This window comes from Mustelus asterias, chromosome 18 (assembly GCF_964213995.1).
Source record: "Mustelus asterias chromosome 18, sMusAst1.hap1.1, whole genome shotgun sequence".
Classification (NCBI taxonomy): Eukaryota; Metazoa; Chordata; class Chondrichthyes; order Carcharhiniformes; family Triakidae; genus Mustelus; species Mustelus asterias.
The window spans coordinates 84,566,257-84,590,105 of NC_135818.1; the positions used below are offsets into that span (position 1 = coordinate 84,566,257).

General features: G+C 42.2%; 1 protein-coding gene across 1 annotated transcript; it reads left to right on the top strand.

Moving 5' to 3' along the window:
* The first annotated feature begins 5,912 nt into the window (after positions 1–5,912).
* calm1a (calmodulin 1a) lies at positions 5,913–23,823 on the top strand. The gene is made up of 6 exons (XM_078234476.1): positions 5,913–6,102; positions 9,351–9,381; positions 11,584–11,727; positions 17,125–17,231; positions 18,607–18,742; positions 22,956–23,823. Exons 1-6 carry the CDS (start codon positions 6,100–6,102, stop codon positions 22,982–22,984), a joined length of 450 nt encoding a protein of 149 aa, XP_078090602.1. The 5' UTR covers positions 5,913–6,099; the 3' UTR covers positions 22,985–23,823.
* Positions 23,824–23,849: the final 26 nt, after the last annotated feature.

Sequence of the window (23,849 nt, forward strand, 5' to 3'; positions counted from 1 at the left end):
TATTAACTCAATGTGACACTAAAGAAATGAAGATAAAGGGGTCAATAATTGCTCCACCTATGTCTTATGTGGTTTAGGAAAGGATTATTTTCTTCTTCTGCAGTTTTTGCAAACATGTCTTTAAACCACAAGTTCCTATTGGCCTGAGTTGTTAAACTGAAGACCATTCATGATTCATGGCATTTTGCAAAGTATTCCTGGTGTCCTGGGCCAACATTCCTCTGTCACCCAGCACCACAGATAAACTGGTCATTAATCTCTTTGTGGCTGTGTTTGCCTTCGTAACAAGTTGCTGCACTTCAGAAAGCAATTCACTGTTTGAAGTGCTTCAAGATGTTTCAATGACAGGCAATAAAACTCCATGAATTTCTTTTAAAAAGTTATAAACAAATAACTTGAAGGGTGGTGCAGACCTGGCGTGTTGTTATTTAGTGATTCTCCAACTTTAAGTGCTCGTAAAGCTCATTGGGTAGCTTTTATTCACTCTTACTAATAGAAACACACATATAAGACCGTTACGTTAGTCAGAATATACATAATATATATTATAATAATAATGTCATTATTAATCAGTTATTAGCATTGATCTAGGATTAAATTAATATTTAGTAATATTCAATATTAGGAGGTCTTGTGGCAAGGTGGGTAGTGTCCATGCCTCTAAGCCAGAGGTTCTGGGTTCAAGTCCCACTCCAGGACTTGATGGCCACAGAAGGTGTGTTCATAATGCGGCCAAACAGATTGAGCATCAACTTGTAAATCTGGCCAACACGCACCAATAGTTAGAGTAGAGAGGTTCCTAGCCATGTAAAGGAAGGAAAATTGTAACGTCTACTATCACTGTACAACTAAAAGAGTTTTTCCCCCCAGCAACTCTGCCTCCTTGCGGGGGGATTGGGTTGGTTCAATTGGTTGGATGGCCAGTGTGGATCAAATTGTGCCCACGGTATGGGGGTTTGATCCGCCTTTCATCTGGGGTGGATTCAGCATCTGTCTGCTTGCCCTACCCATGGTGATGGCCGTGGCAATTTTGGTCAGACCTGCCTTTGGGAGGAGAACTCAAGAAGAAAAATAGTATTTAAATATTGCTACTTAATATGTAATGTTTTTAAATGCATTTAATCCGTTCAATTCTAGGTGTTTCCTTCTATCATTATGGTATTTTGACATGTTGGCCAAACTTTCAGCAAACGTGTCTCTCCCAACAGTCGTCCTGAAGGTGAAAGACAAGTCTTTTGAAAGCTTGATGACAAGAGAAAGAATAAGTGCCTATATTTGAGTTGCAATTCCTTGTTGTGAATCATTTTGTTGGCGTAGGTTGTTATATCTCAAGAGGGTTGAAGGAAAAAAAAACATGTCCTGCCTAGCAGCCCATTTGTTACCAAATCATTAGTCAACTGTGATTATGGGTTACGCTGAAGTTTAGATCACTGATTAAAGTTGGTGGGAGGTGGCACTACTGGGGTTGCAACAAGGGAGAAAGTGGGTGAACATTCTCAAAAGTTAAGCTTCCTACAGGCCATGTAGGAAGTGCCTATTCCACTTATAAAGTAAAACCGAGCACAAAAAGGTAAAAGCCTTTATTGCTCATTATAGTCATAACTGGTCACAGGCGCAGAAAGGTTGTCAGGAAAACCCAACTGTTTCACTCACATATTTAAGGAAATGGAGGCTGTTTCCTGCATTCCCTGGCCCGTCCTGTATTTGACTCCAGTTCCTCACAATGTGGTTGACCCTTAATATTTCCCAAAATAACCAAGCAAGACAAATCAATTAAACAATTTCTGTTCCCATGTTTTCAGGATAACCAGGGCTGGATAATAAATGTGGGCTTACCCCATTGCTTACATCCCTCAAGCAAGTAGAAAAATAGCTTTGTATGTACTTATGGAAAAACTGTGATGTCACATAAGACCGAGTCCTTATCAACAACAAGTTGTCTTCAACGTAGCAAAAAAACGTCCCAAGGCACTTCACAAGAGGGAGATGAGAGCAGGCACAGAACAGAAACTTGAAAAAGAGTTATGAAAGTGACCAAAAAATGTTGTTGTACAGATCAGTTTTTGAGGTGTCCGTACTGGGTGGGAGAGATGTGGTAATGCAGTAGGCGTTGAAAGAGGGGACTAGCAGAATGTGAGAGTTGAAAATTCTCACCACTGATAAAAAGCCATTCACGCGCTCAGGATGTTCCAAGATGCTTTATTACCAACAAAATACTTTGGAAATGTCGTCCTTGCTGTTACATAGGGAAATCAGATAAACCATTTTGCACATAGCAAGCTCCTGGAAACAATGTGAAAATGTCCAGATGATCCAGTTTTGATGATGTTGGCTGAGGGATAAATGTTAGCCCAGGAGACCGGAGAGAACTTTCCAGCTCTTCTTCGTACCACGGGATCTTTTACATCTACCTGATAGGGCAAACTCAATTTAACAGCTCATTGGAAAGAGAGCAACTCCAAATGTGTAGCATCTATTTAGGAAGGGGTGTCAACCTACATTATGTGCTCAAGGGCGGCATGGTAACACAGCGGTTAGCACTGCTGCCTCACAGATCCAGGGACCTGGGTTCAATTCTGGCCTCAGGTGACTGTGTGGAGTTTGCACGTTCTCCCCATGTCTGCATGGGTTTCTTCCGGGTGTTCCGGTTTCTTCCCATACTCCAAAGATGCACGGATTAGGTTGACTGGCCATACTAAAAAATTGCCCCTTATTGTCAGGGGGACTATCAGGGTAAATACGTGGGATTACGGGATAGGGTGGGATCGTTGTCGGTGCAGGCTCAATGGGCTGAATGGCCTCCTTCTGCGCTGTAGGGATTCTATGATTCTAAATCTCTGGAGTAATTTCCCCTTCCTCAGCAAAAATGCCAATTATAATGTTTCTCCTGCCACCCTGATTAAGACCAATTAACTAATTGGAAACTGGTGATCGAACATAAACCCTTCACAATCATAATGGTCGAACTACTTACTCTCTGTGCAAACCCAGAGGACATTGAATCACAGAACGTGTAGCAATGATTTATTTGTGGTAGATTGGAATCAGGACCCCAAATCAAGTTCAAATTTAAATTTATCTTTGCCCTACTTCTTGATTTCTGAATTCTCATTTACTAGGGGCTAAATCACAACATGGCTCCTACTAAATCAGATGATATGAAACGTGCTTTGTGATACCTAATGTATTATTTTGCTTCAAAGTTAGAACTGATGGCCTGTTCCTTTAATTGCACAAAGTTTTGTTGCTGAGATCATCTGGATTATAGGTTACCTGTGTTGGCGAGCGAGTTTTGCAGGTTGACAAGTAAATTTCCATGTCAGGAAAAAACAGCATGAAATTATGGTCTTCCTTTCTCTTTTAATATTTTTTGGTTTTAAAGTGTGACTCAAGAGATAGTGTATTTATTAATTGCACGGTACATATCCAGGAAATCAGTCTTTAAATGTTTCCTAACAGATAAAGTTTGATTTTTGCTGCATCTTTCCCTAGAGTATCATTGATTCTCCTGCTCAATTATGCACAACCAACTTTCCTTAACAATGGGCTCACTGTCACATAACCATATAATAATAGTGATTCTGCATTTCAGACCATTAAGGTGCATTCTGCAATAGTATACCTCCATGAAATAAAGTTATTATGTTGTCTCACTGTGTAAGAAAGCTTAAATTAACTCAGAAAGTCAATGTGAGTATGAACAACATACAGGAGTTTGTGATTTGTGGGTACTCCATGTAATGCATATGGTTTCGAGAAATGTCAGAGTCAGTTTAAGATTCATTCAGTGTAAATCAACCAGTGATGGTTGAGTTTCCACAGCTCCCCGACTACCATCTATAACTCTCAGCCAAGTATTAGCCTGCACCCTCTCTAATTCATAACTTTTCAAACCAAATTTCTCCCCCAAATCCTGTCTCCCAGCTCCTCCTGCAACCGATGACAGTACAAGACTGATCATAGGTACTAACTACAGTGTTGCACGTTTCACCCACTGCCATGTCTCGGTTTCCCACTTTGTGGAGGCCATGTATTGCAGTGTCCCCATCTCTGAGCCAGATGCTCCAGGTTCAAGTCGCACATCAGGACTTGATGACCATGAAAGGTGTGTTTGTGGTGTGGCCAAGCAGGTTGATTGTCAACCTGTAAATCCTTCCAAAGTGCCGAAGGCAGCAAGAGCAGGATAGTCTGCTGGTCAGCCAGTCTATGTGGTAGCTGTAGTGCAACAGCCTCCCCACGTTAAAAGACTCCATGCACAAGCTCTTGCTATGGGTTGCATGGTGAGTGCCCTCCTCACTTTGAGGGACTGCTGGAGAGTTTCTTGAACCGTGCTGAAAATAAGGGGATTACAGGAAGCTGGTAGAGCCACAGTATAAATAACAGAAGACTAGGCTAATTTATGTTTAACCACTTACATGTGTCAAGTTACATGACCCACCTAAAGCATACTGTATCTAGAGAAGGAGAGAGTGCAGGATGTAGTGTCACAGTCATAATGAAGTTTTAGAAGCACAGAGAGTAAAATATAGAATTAGAAGGTATGCAGGACACAGCTTGCAAGAAGTCGTCACACTCTGGCACCATCTTGTCTTTTTTACATTACTTTAACAACATTCATTTTAACTCCAGAACCCATCCAAAATATTCAATCCCGAAAAGCCTCATGGTCCTGCAAAAGCATTTATGTAAAAATCCATAAGCGTCTTCCAGCAGATTCCACATGCATTCCCTTGGTAACTAAACAATGGTTGATGTGGGGACATGGGTGGAGAGGGAAGCTCATTTAGTGGAATGTGAGGCCATTCGGTCCATTGTGCCTGTGCTGGTTCTGGTAGAGTTATCCAATGGCAGCACAGTGGCACAATGGTTAGCACTGCTGCCTTACAGCACCAGGGCCCGGGTTTCAATTCCCGGCTTGGGTCACTGTCTGTGCGGAGTTTGCACATTCTCCCTGTGCCTGCGTGGGTTTCCTCCGGGTGCTCTGGTTTCCTCCCACAGTCCAAAAGACGTGCTGGTTGGGGTGCATTGGCCGTACTAAATTCCCCCTCAGGGTACCCGAAAAGACGCCGGAGCGTGGCAACTTGGGGATTTTCATGGTAACTTCATTGCAGTGTTAATGTAAGTCTACTTGTGACGTTAATAAATAAACTTAAATCAATCAGTCCCCCTGCCCTGCCCTGCTCTTCCTCCATACACATGGAGCCCTGTTAGCTTTTACTCCCTGTTCAGAATTTACCTAAATCTCTCCTGAAATAGGGGATTTTCACGGTAACTTCATTGCAGTGTTAATGTAAATTTATTTGTGATACTAATAAATAAAGTTAACCAATCTGCTTCATCCCCTCAAACCAGTGACAACTGACTGTGAACAAAATTAAAATGTTTCCTCGTGTCTCACATTAAACTAGGAAGTGAATAAGTGTTGTGATGAGGCGTTATTATGATTATTGCCCCCTCTGTCCTCGGTGTGAAGGGGACTGGTTGGTGTTTGCAGCTGGACTGCACTGGCAGCCGCTCCGCCATGTCGCGCGCTCCCCCTCAGCCCCCAGCCCAGCGCGGGCAGCCCTCACTTGACGCATTGCAGGTACGCGGCGGCCAATGGCAGAGCGCGACTCATCCGCTCCCCCATTGCAGGTGCGCCTGAGCCAATGGCGGGCGGCGAGACAAATCCAAGCGGCCCTCCCCTCCCTTCCCCTCCCGCTCCGCGCGCACGCGCGCGCCATCCGCTCACACAGAGCGGAGACCAGCCTCCCCTCCCCCCCCCACCCTCAAGCCAACGCCAACCAGGCAACCCAGCCGACACACCCCACTCTCCCCAACCAAATCGTACCATTCCGCCCGGGCGATGTAGATCCGAACCGACTGTACTCTCCACACACACACACATCATTGCCCCGCCCCCTCCCCTCCTCGCGCGGCGCTGCGCCCCGGCGGAGGGATACACAGTATATAAGTAGTGGGCAGTGGAGGAAGAGCGCGGTAATCGGCGCCAGTGGGACCGCGGCGATTGTAGAAGCTTGTTTTGTGTTCGTGGAGAGAACGCATTGCCCACTCCCCTTCCTCCTCTTTTTTTAAACAAAAAAACAAACAAAACTCGACATGGTGCGTATTGCCCGACCGGGATTGGAAACCTGTATCGCGCGTTTATCTGCTTTGCTGTCATATTTCTGTCCGGGTTGAGATGTGATTGTGTGTGTGGGGCGAAGGAAAGGCGATCAAAATGGCGGCGGCTGTCATGCGGCAGGCGCCGATTCCAGATTTTCTGAGGGGGGAAGTGATCGCCTTTTAAAATCGGGTGTGAGTGGCTTATGAGTGATGTGGGGTCGCTCAGGGAGGGTCGGGGGGGGGGGGGGGTGGGTGCTGGGCGGCAGCCGGCGGACAGGGTGACCGCTCTCAACGCCGCCGCCACTCCCCACAGGCGATTGAGGGGTGAGAGCTCCCCTGCTGCCCCCGGGTGAAGGCTGCAGCCATCACACATCACCCCGCCCGCCCCACAGAGGGGCTGCGGCTGCATCTCTGTCTCCAGCAGCCTGGTGGGATGGATGGGAAAGCTGGCTGGAAGAGGTTGCTGCTGCATTTTGACTCTTTGCGTTAATAACCTGTGCTAGGAGATTGGGGGGGGGGGGGTTTAGGAACTTGCAGTTTCTCTCGGATGCACCTTCCTCTGCTCTGAGATGTCTGGGTTTGCAGGGGGGAAGCTAGCAACCTGCTCAGTCCTTAGCTCTACGATTGCCTCCCCCGTGTTCCGAAAGGGTGGACCAACCCCGCTTCCTGTACTGCATTTCATTTTCTTTTGTAAATCATGTTTGAAAGACTTTTTTCTTTTGAATATCCGTGGTTTAAGTGCGCGAGGTTGACTTTTGCTTGTTGAGCTTGGGCAAGGGGGCCCATCTGGTTAAACATTTATTTGCTGTTGGGATTCTTTGCTGATTAAGATTGGTATTTGCCTCATGCACCGCATGAGCTGCACTAACTTCTGAGCATCTTGGTAATGTTGCACAGAACTGCCTTTATGGCAAGCACATTACGTAATTGCAGATTTTTTCTGCTTCAAGTGGTGAATCGTTGTTTTGCCTCTGGAATGTAGTTTAAGTATCTTGTCTCTAGCTTGCTTTATATGTTGGTGTATGTATGACACCTGTGCAAATCACTAATATCAAACATTTTTCAAAGTCTCTTGGTAATTTGTTTTTTGACCTGGCTAGCTTTTATTGTGTTGTGCTTGGGTTTTGGATGTGTTGGTTAAAATTGGATGTTGCAAATTTAACCTGTTGTGCTTCCACTACTGGAGTGGCAATTTTCTATTTAGAAAATTGAAACTATTTTACTTGCTGGTCGCATAACTGGCTATGAACCAAATTATATAATTGGCTTTGGTTGTCAGCTGTAAAATGGTAGAAATTTTTTTAATTAAATGTATGTGCCCAAATTGTAGGGTTTGAAGTAGTCTCCTGTAAATTTACTTAACAATTTTCCATGATCCTGTATTAAAATGGTATTTGAATCCAACTTCAGGAATCACTGAACTATGTCGATTACTTTAATTGGAATAACTTGAATTATTATGGTGGGCATTGTGATAACTTCAGATCCAAAAAAGAAAGTTGAGCATGAAACAGTGAAAGGACTGGTCCCTATATAATTCATTGAGAAAGTAGATGATTCAGAGTAGTTATGAATTCCAAGAATGTTTTCTCTATCCCTCCATTGAACACATCTCTTTCCTGGATGATTGCCAGTGCTTTTGCTGTATGATACACCCAATATTTTCCACCTTTCCCAAGCCAGTTAAAACACTTTCCCAGCTTAGTGGGTGGACCCAAACTTACAGAACTGTCACTGTTAGAATCTCCACTGTTAATGTTCTGTGCAGAATGGGGAATATTACTGCCCCCTCCTGGAGACCAAACAAGTTTGGCTCATTTCATAAACCACTTGTTTTAGTTTTTTCCAAATTTGTGATTTCTTCCTCCTGCCTTGACTCATTTCCTAAATCTTTTTAATCTTCCTGTACTTTGACCAGAAAATAAGATGGAAACTGGTGTACAGAAAGCCTACTTTTGTATGAAGACCAGGCACTTGCCTACAAATAGTCGAATCAGGGAATCTTTTGCTGTTAAGTGAAACAACTAAAACTAGAGGGCCACCTTGAACTTGTGAACAAGTCGAGTTTCTATTGCCACCTTGAGTATGGCAGAGAAAATGGGATGTATGTGTTCTGAGCAAGCTTCTATGCTGGACAATCTTCACCAAGTGAACCCTTCAGTTGGAAAGATCAGCCCTAATATTGAGCTGTTTGAAAATGGCATGTGAGCATTATGAAGTTTGACTTTTTTGGATTACCTAGCTTTTTGACTTGTACTAGTTGAATCTGGCTTGCAAACATTCTCCTTGGTGGCGGCATTGGCCTATTGTGGTTCAGCACAGATTAATTCTTGTACATGTCAAAATGGGACTAAAAGTGGCTTCATTTTACAAACACATGGACGTTTGTCCACCATGTCACTACCTTGCAGAGACAACCTCCAGTGGAAACTGAAAGATGGAAAGTCCTTGGTTGTCTTTGAAAGTCTTCAGCCACAATGGTAGACTCTTTGGTCTCTCCTGATGCAAGGAACCAAGCACTTGAAGGCAAGCTACCGCAAACTGTTCCACACCACCCTTGGGTGAGCTTCTCCAATGTAATGGATTCCTGTTTCCAAAGAATGGAATGCACTTGTGACTCAGTTTATTGCTTCTAATCTTCAGGCAGAATTTCAATAACAAGGGAAGGTGCCATTGTCCCAACACTACCTATCCCGATGCTTTAAGACACCTCAGGAATGCCATGTCCCTCATCTAATGCTGGCTGTGGTGATATCAACATGGCTTACTTCAGTTCGCAAATCTCAATTTACTATGCAGAGGAATACCAGTTTCCTGCAGTATCTTCCATCTTTTCTCCCCCATTAAATTCCTGCATCTCCATGCTCCCTCATGATCGAAGATGGTAGAGCAGGCTTGAATGGCCTACTCCGTTTCTAGTTTCAATGTCAACTTGCTTTGCCCTTGGACTGTTTCAGGAAAGTTCAGCTATACCATTAAAGGTGATCATACTTGGGCCTCAACTCTAAAACAGTAAATGTCAATTTTTGTACCCTACTTAATAAATTGTTTCCTGATGCTCAGTTTTATTTTGGGGTAAATATTCAAATTCAAGTTTCAATTTGAGTAAGTTGAATCTGCCTATTTGACAACATTGTCTCCAAATGAATTGTGGGGACATTTACTTTCTATTGCTTTCTAAAGTCCAGAACTTGTTTCCCTTTGTCAAAACTCCAATGCATTTAATGTTTTAATTTGTTTTACAGGCTGACCAACTTACTGAGGAACAGATTGCTGGTAAGTGAGCAAAAATTTCTATGTGGAGTTTTTATTGGAATTGGTCTAGACTCTCAGCAAATTATATTGCCATGCCATGCTCCCTGCAATGAATTAGCTTTAGAGAAGGCTGTTGGCTTCCTTGAAGGAAGGTGAGAAGGCCAAGGAACCTGGTGGTTTGATGTAAACCTGGGATTGTCTGCATTCTTCACCAAGATGGTGCCTGGTCAGACGACAAGCTTGTGTACAATGGCTGACCTGTGCCATGCTAATAAAACTGTCCAATCTGGCAACCAGTTCACATGATTAGGATTGTGAAAAGTGAGCATGTTTGTCAGATTGGTCTCTTGGTAAAATTTAGACACTTTGCATGAGATGAAGGTGGATTTTTGTGTTAAGGTAGGCAGCTGACAGATCCATTTGTTTGTTCAGCTTTTTGATGCATCTGTGGGAAAGGACAAAGAATGGAATTCCCAAATTGAGGGACAAAGCCTGAGTGAAGAAACAGATCCATCAAATTTGAGTCTGAGGTTCAACATGATATTCAAAACAGTCTTGTCCTGAGAACTGCTGACTTTTAATGTATGTTCTAATGGTTGGGAGGCAGTATGATGTCCTCAAACAGGTAGTGAATGTTTCTGGCAGTTGCCTGAATTTTAATGGTTCGAATCATGCCCTCGCATTTATTTGCAATGATGCTCCAGATAGTTGGATTGCACTGGTTGTTAGCCAGGTATTAGTTTGGGGGTCATGTGTGAAATGCATTGTTGCTACTGCATTTGCTGCATTGACATTGATGCTATGAGCAATGTGAACCAGGCTTAAAATACAAATATTGAACATTATGAAGTACGCATGCAGTTACTTTTTTGCCTGGTGCGCTTTGACTCACCTGATGAAGGAGCAGCGCTCCAAAAGCTTGTGCTGCCAAATAAACCTGTTGGACTTTAACCTGGTGTGAGACTTCTTACTGCACTTTGCTTAACCAGATGGAAGTATATGGATATATAAACATCAAAGCAATTCTAGAAAGACAAAGACAACTGGTGAATATTGCCTAGTTTGAAGACTAGAGTAGCATCAAATAGTCACCCAGTTTCCCTCCTGTAAATTTCTTGTTGAAGGAATAATGAGGTTACAAGCTGGAGGAGTTCGGGCAGCAAATGCTAGTTCTGCTGGAGTACTCAGATTGCCTTGGTCCTGTCCTCCCAGATTGACATTGACACGTAGCTTCTTGAAATGGATTGTGGCTGTTTATCTGTAATTTGCAAGAGGAGATCCAAAGTAGAAGTACAACAATGCATGTAATTTCCAAACTAGTAATGTACAGTAAACTATTAAGCCTGTTTCAGGCATTTTAAGCAACCTGTCCATTTGTTTTCTCAAATCTTTATCTGGCTTGAGCAATGAGAATTTTCTGAATGTTTCACTTTGTGCAGCCTTTTCTCTGTCCATGTGCCTGATATGTGCAGTAACAATGCAACAATTTTCTAATGCTTGTAAAAGTACTTTTTTGGGCTAGTGGCCATAATGTGGCTTCAGCAACTGCATTTAGTCCAAAGGTCTACTTTGAATTGATGTTCATTAGTACTCTGAAGGCAGTTGGCGATTTTAACTCTGAATATTCCTATAGCACAAAGTTAAATTGACATCTTTCAAATAGTGGGACACTTGCATAACCTCAAAGATCCTTGTTATGACAAAATTAATGCCTGAGTGATTACCATCTAAATAGTGTCTTCAGTTGCTAAAGAACAATATGCATCAGTTCCACCTGCTTTTGGTTGCAAGCCTGAACATGCTGGCACTGACTAACTAGCCCCACCAGATTGATTAGGGCATTGTCACAAATCTATGAGCTAGCCAGTGGGGTGAAGCAACTGTTGCAGTGAATTTAAACATTAGAGCACTGGTGGGATGTGGCTTTGGTTACCACAATCTGAATTATTTCATCTGGTAATAGAAAAATGGGCTTGCTTTCAACAGTAAATTAAAATCTTCAAACCATTTGTCCATGTTTTAAGGTAATTTTCAGTGACTCATACACACTTAACAGCCTAACATTACAGCAGCAGCAGTTAGTTGTTTGTCAAATGTGTAACCTGTTGGCATAGCAAAGTTTTTGTGCTGTGCTGCCTTCCTAAATTTATTTCATTTTGAAGTGTGAATAATCATTGCAGGTTTTGTAGCTAGTCTCATGCCAACCACTCATTTGTTTTCCAGAGTTCAAAGAGGCATTCTCCCTCTTTGATAAAGATGGTGATGGCACCATCACAACAAAAGAGTTGGGGACTGTAATGCGATCCTTGGGGCAGAATCCCACTGAAGCAGAATTGCAGGACATGATCAATGAAGTTGATGCAGATGGTAAGTCTTAACAGTCATTTTTTCCTCACTTTGGTGAAAGCATCTCTATTAAGCCCATTGATTCTTCAAACCGCGCCCCCCCCCCCCCCCCCCCCCCCCCAAAAACAAACTTTGTCCCACAGCTGGTGACACTAGACTGTTTTGAATGCCAGAGCTAGAATTTGCTGAGTTAATACTTGAAACCTTTTTCAGGTGGGATAGTGCGCACGCAGGTTTTTCCAGTGGTGACTTCTTGCTGTGAAGTAAATACGACATTGTTTTTGGGGAAGTTGCTTTTCCCTACCAAGTGGATTTTGACTACGTGCCAAATCAAACATTGAAACAAAACTTGAATAGCAAGCTGCAATGGTTGGATTTCTTCATTCAATCATTTGTTTGCTAGAGCAATGAAGTGGGGTGGCATGAAGCATATTTATGGTATTGGAGTAATTGGCTCAATGCAAAATTCTCATTCCTGTTTCCACATAGTTAGAACCAAGTTGAATGTCATGGGTAGTTTTAAAATGTGGAATAACTAGATATTCTAAAGCAAGGAAGCAATATTCTCTGTACTTTGTCACTGGTGAAGATGAATGTTTAAAGATTTGAGATACTTGTTTTTGTTTATCATCTGATACTTGCAGCTGAGCACAACATTCTGAACTTGCAGGACTCCAGGGACTGTTCTTTCCCACAGTAAACACCATTGCTCTATTTTCTGGGTAAAAGTCCCATCAGAAAATGCTTGCTCCAAGTCTTTATTCTTTCATTAGCCTTGCCAACAATGCCCCCACACAATGATGTTGCCCATCCCTAATTGCTCTAGAACTGAATGGCTTGCTGCCACTTCAGAGAACAGTTGAGTCAACCCTATTACTGGATCTGGAATTGCATGTAGGGCAGACTAGGTAATGTCAGCGGATTTCCTTCCCTATGGGATTTTAGTGAACCAGATGTGTTTTTACAACAATCAATAATTTCAAGACACAATCACAGGAGACTAGCTCAATTCACTGTTTTTATTCATTGAATTCTACTAACTGCTGTGGGTGGGATTTGAAGTGTAGCCGGGGCCTCTCTATTCCCAGTTCAGTGACACTATCATATTGAGCTGTCAATGTCTTGTTCCTGGAGGAACTTGGCAAGTATCACCAGTTCTCCACTTCCAATTGCTATAGATATTAGGCAAAACAGAGCGAGGCTGAATTCTGAGGTCCCTCATCCTTGCACATTAAACAGTTTTCAGTGGTATACATAGTGAGGAGCCAGTTAAGTTGTTAGAAATTCTGATCGCTTTGGGACTAGCTCACTGGGCTGAGTGCAAAAGTCACAATTCAACTGTTGAGCAAATCAGTCCAAATAAACAGGCATCTTCTGTTGGATGTCACTTTATAAATGTTAATGTAATTCATTACGTCTCCTATAATTAAGACATATTGTGTGGTTGAACTAAAATACAGTAGATCACTTAATTTTGATTTAATGATTAACTTCTAAAGTTGGTGTGTTTTTGTAGGAAGAGGCCTTTTAGTGCTCATATGGGTATTCTTAAAAGGATTGAAAATTACTTACCATCCTGATTTTGTGCCCTGGAACTGAGTTGCAAGTGCAATCTGTACACCTGCATGCTGGCACAATAAGTTTACCTTCCATTTCTTTCCCATCAATCACATCCAATGTACAGTAGGTGGCTGGAAAGGTTTCTCTCAAACACAAAACACTTTCTGATGTGCCTCCCCACACCAACAGAATACACAGCTGAGTATAATATTCAGTATTGATGTAACATAGCTTTTGTCAAAACTAGTAAGTGCTGAGCCAAGAGGTAAAGGCTCCATTCTCCCAGCACTTCCATCTGTGCATTTGTTCTGTGATGCCACTTTCAATACCAGTGCATTGTCCTTTTCTCTTAACTGGGTTTCCAACACCCTAGTCCACTCCTCAATTTCCTCCACTTCCTGTGGGACATTTTATTTATAGGAGATGCAACACCTGCTCTTTTTGCCTCCCTCCACTATCCAGGGACCCAAACAGCACCTGGCAATTTTGTGCACTGGTTGCTACTTGAGGCAGCTTTGAGTGAATCTAGAACTGTTCCAAAACAAGGGAGTCTCATTTTAAATGAGGAATTTCTTCTCAAAAGATCGTTATTTTTGGAATTCTCTATCCTGGGGAGATTGGGTAATGGGAATGCATTCAAGGCTGAGTTGCAAGTGTAATTCTTTCCAATTCTGATGGAAGGTCACCAATGTGAAATGTTGAGTGTTTCTCCACAGATGCTGCCTGACCTGAATTTCCAGTGGTTTCTATTTACTTCAATCTATTTCTAACTTGGCTGAATTGAGGGCATTAATAATGACCTTGGATTCATTTGCATCCCCAGCTAATTGACTAATTGCAGACTTCTGTCATGCGTGAAAGATGAAGGTATTAAAAATTATTCCTGCCTTTGGCAACAGTGAAAAATGCTTGGCTGACCAACTGGGGGAACCAGTCAATTTAAGGAAATTTGGGTAAATGACACCACAGAAATTTAGTGACTTCATGGCCTGACAAATGCAAATTAGTGTTTTGTTTTTCAGGTTTTCTGCAATTCTTCACCATTGTCACACTGCTTCTTTTATAACTGTTTTCCATAATAGTTGCATGTCCCTCCCTGCTGTTTGAGCAGTAAGTGTGTAGCTCAAGAAATAAGTAATCCTCCAATCAGTGGATAAATGGGTTGGGTAATAAAATGAGGCTATAGCATTGCAGTATCTTGTCCCTACAACACAAGAACAAAAGTCTGAAGCCCACATTTAAAATGCTTTTGGACCATTGCAAAACATTTGATCTTTGAGTTCCAGATCCTGTTTGCTGTCTCGTTGGACTGCTAGTTAGCTGGCAATTGTTTGGAGGGAATGGTAAATGGTTATGGGTTTTGATAACAGCCGTGCAGTGTAAATTTTTAAATGGGATTTCCCCAACCCACAGGATCCCAAGAGTGCTGAGACAGTTCTGTATTTTGATTTGCTAATGCATTAGTTCTGCTGTAAACAACTAACTAGTATACAAGGTGGGACTGTTTCTCTCTTGGGCACTTGTGGGAATCCTAGACTTGTGCCTATTTAAAGATGAACACTGCTGACTCTTTGTGGGACATTTGAACCAAAATGTTTGCTTGCAAGTGAGTCAACAGCAGACTGACTTGGTTGGAATACTAGTGGCACACTCAAATTGTTGTCCTAGCACATGGCTGCCATCTTGCCAGCTACCCGAGTGCTGGCTGAATAGCCTCCTACACTAATTCTGATTCATATGATCAAGAGTTGCATCCCAGAGCTCAAACTAGCTGCTTCCTAAGCATCAGTGGGCCAATTCAGCAATTCTCTACTATACATTGACAATTGGGTTTTGGTCAGCTTTGGTGCTATTCCCGATGTGTACCCAAACTGGGCATCACTGAGCAGGTGCTGCTTGATAGCACTGATGACCCCTTCCATCACTTGACTGATCGAGAGTAGACTGGGTGGTTATTGGCCAGTTGGATTTGTCCTTATCTTTTGCACTGTGCTGGGCTCCTCCATCATTGAGGATGGGGACAATATCCAGGCTTGGACTGACAAGTGGCAAACAGTGCCAGGCAATGACGATCACTAATACAAGACACTCTAACCACAGCCCCTTAACATTCAATGGTGTAACCATCATTGAATGCCCCACTGTCAACATCGTTGGGGTTGCCATTGACCAGAAACTCAACTGGACAGTGGCTACAAGAGCAGGTCAGAGGCTAGGAATACTGCAGTGAGTAACTCTCCTCCTGACACCCCAGAGCCTATCCACCATCTACAAAGCACAAGTCAGGAGTGTGATGGAATACTCCCCACTTGCCTGGATGGGTGCAGCTCCAACAACACTCCAAGAAGCTTGACACCATCCAGGACAAAGCAGCCCTCTTGACTGGTACCACATCTACAAACATTCAATTCCTCCACCACTGTCGCTCAGTAGTAGCAGTGTGTACTATCTACAAGATGCACTGCAGCAATTCACCAAAGATCCTTAGATAGTACCTTCCAAACCCACGACCACTTCCATCTTGAAGGACAAGGGCAGCAGATACATGGGAATGCTGCCATCTGCAAGTTCCCCTCCAAGCCACTCACCATCCTGACTTGGCTGGATGATATTATTGCTGTTCCTTGCAGCCACTGGATCAAAATCCTGGAATTCCCTCCCTAACAGCATTGTGGGTCAACCCACAACATGGACAACAGCGATTCAAGAAGGCAGCTCACTACCTTCTCATGGGCAATGAATGCTGGCCAGCCAGTGTCACCTATGTTCCACAAATGAATAAAAGATGTTGAAGACCTTTTCTGCATATGTTGCTAGTGGCAGTATACTGGCTTTTTGTGTTAATGATGTGGGGGGGATTATACAGGAAGCAAGGTACTCTTGCTCTTAAACACTAAAAGCATAATCCAGGTAATATACTGGAACCTTTAGTTGAACCTGATCCACCTAATAATTGTGCCTCAAACTTGGCATCAGTAATCAATGGTTTATTTAATCTGCCTGAACTGTGGTTGATTCTTGTTGGACTGGTTTGATGTTTACAAGGCATGGCAAAAACAAAAGTCTTTTGTCTTGCAAAAACTGACAATATCAGGAAGATGGACAATTAGAACACTGAATACTGCTGGCTCCCTGTATTGTGTAGTTAATTACAAGGTGAAAATAGTGCTGTAAGGTATTGAAATGAGAACAATGAAAGCTATTATAGAGCATAATTAACTATGAACACTGAAGTTTCTCATTAACTTGGTGTCACCATGAGCCTGCTTAGCTGGATAATTTCTGTAGGATCTATTTATGGTTTGATAATATTGGATCACAGCTTTAATTGGGTCAGAACTTGTATTGGGTCGTATCCTGATTTAGAATTTTGAGTTGGCTCTTGAGCAGCTTTTAATTGTAGCTTTGACCAGGATTCTTTTACTCCCCACAATTTAGATCTCCCATAGTTGCATATAAACATTGACTCTTTCTCCTCTTAGAAGTATACAAAACAAAATGACCAAATTGGGAGATGTGCTTTGCCATAGTTTGTTTGCCTCCAGATCTAACTAAGCTCATCTAAAGACTGGGATCACTAGACTGAAGTTCCATTAGACTTTTTTGATGTTTATGTTCACTTGTGGGGGTTGATTAGTTTGGTTGACTAGTGGCACGGAATGATGTCAATGGTACAAGGTTCACTCCCTGTACCAGTCATGGTAGTTGGGTCTTGTGTCCCTCAAACTGGTCATGTCTTGTACTAAGAGATTTCTATTTTTTGACCTATGGCTAATTTACCTTGCTCACTTGTCACTTTTTTCTCAAGCTTGAATGTGTCCTAATGGTTCTTTCTCTTGTTGCCCTTCTGTTTTTTAGGTAATGGAACTATTGACTTTCCTGAGTTCTTGACTATGATGGCCAGGAAAATGAAGGACACAGATAGTGAAGAGGAAATTCGTGAGGCATTCCGTGTATTTGACAAGGTGAGCTTTTTAAAATACTAATGTAATATTGGTGCAGTAGCCCTTTCATTGGTTTACCTTAGAATCTGTACAGTGCTTCCTGTGGATAAAACTACTATTGCAGAAGGTGTGGCCTCTGTTTTCCTCTTCGACTTTTGAGAAATCATAGCACTGTCTTGGCTTACAGATCATTAGTTTTAAAGAAGCTTTATTGACCTTGAAGGAATACACTTCCTGTCTGTCTAGATTGTAGGTTTAGTGCATGTGATGGCAGACTTTGTTCTGAGCACATTGGTGTGGCAGTTCAAGTTAAATTTCCAGTTAGTACTTTGCCTGAGGACTTCACTAGCCTTAAACCAACAAGTGTATTTTCTTATTGTGGTTGTTATATATTTTTATTCATGGAATGTTGTTGAGGCCAGCATTTATTGCCCTTAAACTGAGTGGTTTGCTAGGCCATTTCATGGTTGCATGTAGGCCAGACCAGGTAAGTGTTGCAGATTTCCTTCCTGTCAGGACATAAGTGAACGAGATGGATTTTAACAATGGTTTCATGGTAGTAATTAGACTTTTAATTCCAGAATTTTATTGAATTCAAATTTAGTATCTGCTGTGGTGGGAGTTGGATCCAGGTCCCAGAGCCTGAGTCTCTGGATTACCAGTCCAGTGATGGCGATGCCAGTCCAATCACTCCCTAAAAACTGGTATTGATGTTTCAGACAGGATTTGATTAGTCTCCAGAGAAAATGATTTAAAATGTTAATTGTCTTGTATAACTGAATGGGATAGTGATGAGCCAGGTGAAGTAGGATGCAAGGAGGCTCAAGTGAAGCATAAATGCCACCATCAACCTGTGCTTTGCAGATCTGAACAAAATGCTCCATGATTAAGGTGAAGTTGAGTATTTTGGGAATATAGTGAGATGCTTGTGAACTGAGCACCAGGGTGTGGAATTCCCTCTTGGTAACGTTGTCTTTAACTTTGTTGCATTGCCGATCAAAATACAAATTTAAATGTAGCAAATGTTAATGTGCAGATCCCAGGATGACTGGCCTCTGGATCATACTCATTGATCTCAATCTGTTAGATGCTTTTTCCTTTGTGCATCACATACTGGTGTATTATCAGTATTGTGGTATTTTAATTCATTGGGAAGGTTAACATTATTTCGGTTCCTTGGTATTGAGTGGTCAGTTGCCTTTTCTAAACAGCTACAAGTCTGTGGGGAAGGTACTTGCACAATACTGAGTAGGGAACCCCAGGAGATTGGACCCACAGGAACAGTGGGTGCATCGGTTCAGGGTTGCTGATTCCTCTGCCTACAGCCCTTGCCATTCTAGGTGGGGAGGTATTGTTGAAGGAATAGATTACTATTCATTTTTTAAATTTCTCTCAGGATGGTAATGGTTACATCAGTGCGGCAGAGTTGCGTCACGTTATGACAAACCTAGGTGAGAAATTGACAGATGAAGAAGTAGATGAAATGATTAGAGAAGCAGATATTGATGGTGATGGCCAAGTCAACTATGAAGGTATGTTTGTTTTCTGCTTTTATCACTGGTATAAACAAAGTAGTTAATGGAAGTTCACTGCTCCCACTGTATGCAGGAAATCACTTTGCAAGCACTTGGCTCTCGGACATTGACGGCAGACAAGTTACAAAACAATGCAATATGAGCAACCTTATGTGGAGACTGAGGTCTGGAATGCACCGCCTGTGATGGAAGTGGATTCAGTTGAAATATTGAAGAGAATTGTGCAGGATTATGGGGTGAATGGAACTAAATTGCTCATTGGGGGACTTGATGTAGATGGTGGGCTGAATGTGCAAACCCCACACAGGCAGTCATTCTCCCTGTCTGGGTTTCTTCCATGTACTCCAGTTTCCTCCCACAACCCAAGGAAGTGCAGGTTAGGTGGATTGGCCATGGTTAATGGGGGGGGAGGAGAGAAGGAAAGAGGTTTGGATGGTCTCTATTGTGGGGGTTCTGTGCTATAAAACCTTTGGATCCAATGAATTCTATTTGACTTTTAAGCAGTAAATCAACCCCTACCAACCCTTCTGTTCCTTGAGCATGAGGCTTGCTTTGTTTAATGTGCTACTGTATGAAAGCCATGTGTATAACATCCCAGCAATATTGTATATTTTATTCTCCATCTGTCAGCTTGTTCATCCCACAATCTCCTGGTATTTTGCTTGTGGGCATGCCCATCCCTAGACTGGATGGGAACAGAACATCTGGTTGAATTTCCCATATCCAGCCCAAGAAATGTTGACAATCCTATAGATATGATTGTCAATCCTGTTACTACACCAGCTGAGATTCCTTTACCAGAAGGATTACATTGGAGACTTTAAGTGCTCACAGACCAGGGGAAAGGTTTAAACTTGACTGACTTGCATCAACATAATGGGTCAAAACACTAGCAGAACTGGACCATTCCAGTTTGAAACATAATCTTCAGACTATTAAGGTAAATCCTTTGTTTGGGCTTGAGTTCATTTTAACATTTATACATTGTACAGCTTTTTTGTATTGTTGGGTGACGTGATTTTCTTTCCCCTCGTGTATTAGAGCCCTGAGGTAGTTTGCTGACCTGCTCAGGAACTAGCCACATCAGTCACAAGGTTCTAGGTTTGCTTTGTGATCTGACATGGGTCTCTGCAAAGGCAATTGCAAAGTCATTATAATTGGCCTTGGCACTTCAACTGTGACATTTAATTAGCCAACCCTTTGGGAGCATTTATCAAGATCTCCTATTCTTTGTTCTGGTTAAGAACCTTGACTTTGATGTGCCATGGGAGATAATGGCATCTTAAAAGCTTCATTTTGAGCAATAATAGTTTATCCATCTTGTTTAATGTAGATTAGGCCAAACCCCCCAAGTTTTAAGATTCATGACACTTGCTCAGTGAAGAAAGCAACCGGTTTTAAAGGAGCAGAAATAAACTTTACTATACAAGGTCAAAGACAAAACTATTTACAATCTGTCCTGTAACATTCATTGAAAAGGTACATGTGAATTTACAGGCTAATTATGCAGTAGTGTTTGACCAATGAAAAATGTAACCAAAACAGATTCCACTGATTTTTCAACCCACCCAGGCATCTAGGTCAACCAATCTCTAACTGTTGCTCTCATGAAGATTCCAGTCTTCACCTTTTTATAGATTTTTTCCCCTTGGAAGTCTCAAGTCCCTTCCAGTTAATACTGGCCCACTTTCTGTTCCTTGGATTTCTGAGTGTACCTGAGCATTTGATAACCAACCTGCACACAACTTCAGATCTTTAGCCACACTGAAGCAATAATCAACTGCTCCAAAGAGGTATCTCTGTCCCTCAGCACAGATTCACCAACCTTTGGCATCCATCACATAGTCTGTTTCCTGCATCCTCTTCTAGTTTGGGGCTTGTTTCTTCAAGTTAACCGAACTGGGATCTTTGCCTAGTCCCATTTCCTCCATCCTCTGCTCATGCACCAAAGCTCCAAGCCAAGGCCTGTTGGAGTTAATTCCTGATCTTTGCTCAAGTTTTCAGTTTCATAACCACCACTTCCTTTCCTTCTCCTATGAGCTTTGTTTAAGAAGCCAGTGATTTTCTTTCCTCTTTCTATGGGCTGGTGCTTTTGCCGTCTAATCTGTTTATTGTAACCATTGTAAAACTTTGCAGCCTCCAGCTTGTACTCCAGTAGCTAACATGAATGAAGATAAGAGGTCTCATCAGGGCTTCCCAAGCTCTGTTGTGACCCCCATTGCTCTGGGGAGTTGGCACAATTAGAGTTGAGCTCCAAGGCAACGACAGCTGCTGTAAAACTCAAGCTGCATGCTGCCAAAAGAAGCCTGAGGCTTACCCATTTCCTTTTGCTCAGGTGCTTAAACCCCCTGCTCTGGGGCATGCTGGGGAAAGGATTTAAGCTGATTATCAGACAGCTCCCTCTGTGCCCATGAGTCCTGGCATTGGGTTCAAACAGTAAGAAGTTTAACAACACCAGGTTAAAGTCCAACAGGTTTATTTGGTAGCAAAAGCCACACAAGCTTGTGTGGCTTTTGCTACCAAATAAACCTGTTGGACTTTAACCTGGTGTTAAACTTCTTACTGTGTTTACCCCTGTCCAACGCCGGCATCTCCACATTGGGTTCAAACCCAGAGCTTCTGGTCCAGCAGAAAGGGTGTTACCACCACCACAAAACCTGTCTGGCATTAAATTTGAGTCACAGGAAAGAATTTTGGGAAGCACTGGTCTTCATACTAGAATTCCCCATTCTCATCTCCTTCCTTGTCCAGTCTGTTACACCTTGCAAGCAAAGGTTTACTGCTCTGATTTGCATTCTGCCCTGCATGATGAAACCAAATACAAGTTGGTCAAATTTGCAAACTAAAATAGAGCTAGCAAGAACAGAAGTTAGATTGACAGGCTGGGTTTGTTCTCCATTTGATCCCTATTCTGCAGAGTTGGTGTTTGGACTTTCAGTAACTGAATTGTTTTTTGTATCGTGCACATTCCTCCTCTTAGTGTCACTCACGGATTGCCTTCATCTCTCAGAAATTCTGATTTGAGCTCCCCTTTGCCTGATACAACCTAGTGCTGTGACAATGCAGTGTGTAAACCCAGTGAGTTGAAATAGATGTGGTGTCAGTATGTTGCCCATAGGTGAATTATTGGTCTATGGTTGAGCACAGTACAGGTGTTGGTATTCAAGTAGTGCAGAGTTTATTAAATGACTAAGTTTGTCTCAGCATTTTTTGAATTGCAATCACTGGCCACAGCAAAATCTTAATGATCGCATCTATTTATGATTTGAGGAATAGCTATTGACCAGATTACTGGGAAAACTCCCCCATTTCTTCTACATAGTGCCATGGGATGGTTACATTCATCCAAGCTGCCAGATGCAGCCTTGATCTGAGTATGTAAATAATTCTCAAAGCTGGAACCTTCCACAAGCAGCAAACTCACTTGACTGCAATTGGGTTGTGGCCTAACCCTAACTCTTGCAGAGCAAGGTGATTGCAAGGACAATTTGGGCAGATTGGGAACTTTGTTGTGGTATTACCATGTGGTCATGCCAGGGGAGGTTCTATGATAGTGGATAACATTCCCTACCCATGGGAGTAGTACCAGATTCCAAGTCCCACTTGGACTTGATGGTCATGGAAGGTATTTATAAAATGGCCAATCTGGTTTGAGTTGTAAATCCTTGCTCTCATCACCAGCCATCAGGTCTATTGAGTTTCCTGTCAGCCAGATTAGAGAAAGCTGCAGGATTCTGCCAGGAACAATCCAATGGAAATCCATGGTCACCAACACCTTGGCTCCTCCTTCTGGTACTAGGCCCTAAACCAGAGTTTTCACAGCAACTTGGACAGTTTTGTGTCTACAGATGTTCATTGCTGTCATGTTACACAACTGCTGAGTAATAGATCTGAATGAGCAAGACTTATGGTGGATGGCTGTTTCCACCTGCCTTATCTGTTGTAAATGGCAGATGGAGCTGTTGATGTCCTTTGGTATTGAAATGTATTGGCTCACTTTACCACTTGGAAGATTACGTCTGCATCTGCTGCTGTGGCTCCTTCACATGGATCATTATTTAAAAGCTGGTTGATGTAGATTGAAATGTGCCCCTGTGGCTTAGTTGTGTTCAGAAGAAGCCATCTTTCACTCCTGTGCAAGGAGGTGGGTCTGAACTGCTTACTGTCTGAAAGCAAACTTCAATTAAATTCTCACCCTTTCTCTTCACAGAATTCGTACAGATGATGACTGCAAAATGAAGAATTTTACCTTCCCCTTCCTAGAAAAAGTTGAAATCTTTTACTTACCTCTTGCAAAATGTTCATTTATTCATTCTGTTTCTGTATAGCAAAAGTTACTGAATGTCAAAAGAAAAAAAAAACCTGTCCACAAACTCTGCATGTAAATGATCAGTGGTCCTGTCCCCAAAGATCTTCAAGCCATGCATCAGTAAAACTTGTACTACCTTGAAAACAAAAGGCAATTGGACTCTATGAAGTTCCATGCTAATAAACACTGTTTGGGCTGGCCAGTTTTTCATGCATGCAGCTTGACAGTTGAGCACAGCCTGGCTCTGTTGATTCCACTTTATGTTCTTCGTGGGAATAGTTTAGTTTTTCCAGTTTGTATATTGTACCAGGATGATCATTCCTGAAAAGTTGGTTAATTTTTGAGTGCTAAGGCAAGAAAAAAAAATCTACAATAGAAGGTTGTAATTGTATGACAGTCCCTGGAGTGGAATTGTTTTCATACTTAACGTGTGCTCACAAAACAATTACCAGGATTGAAGATCTTGATTTAAAAAAAATTAAAGGATGGCATGTCTGTATAAAACTTAACGTGTCTGCATTGCACTATAGTGAAACGGATGTCAGGCAATTTACCGTTCACTGAATTTTTAAAAAGTTACCTATGATGAGGGAGTGTCTTGGACTCTCGTGTTTATCTTCTGTTCTGTACCATACTTGGAGCCGTCAGAGTATATATCTACATAGGACTTCAGCACAATGATGACATGGCTGTTCAGCAAATTACTATAATGTCCATTCCAAGTTGTAAATGCTAGTCTTTTTTTTCCAATAAAAGACCATTAACTTAAGTCTCTTGGGTGCCAAATTTATTTAT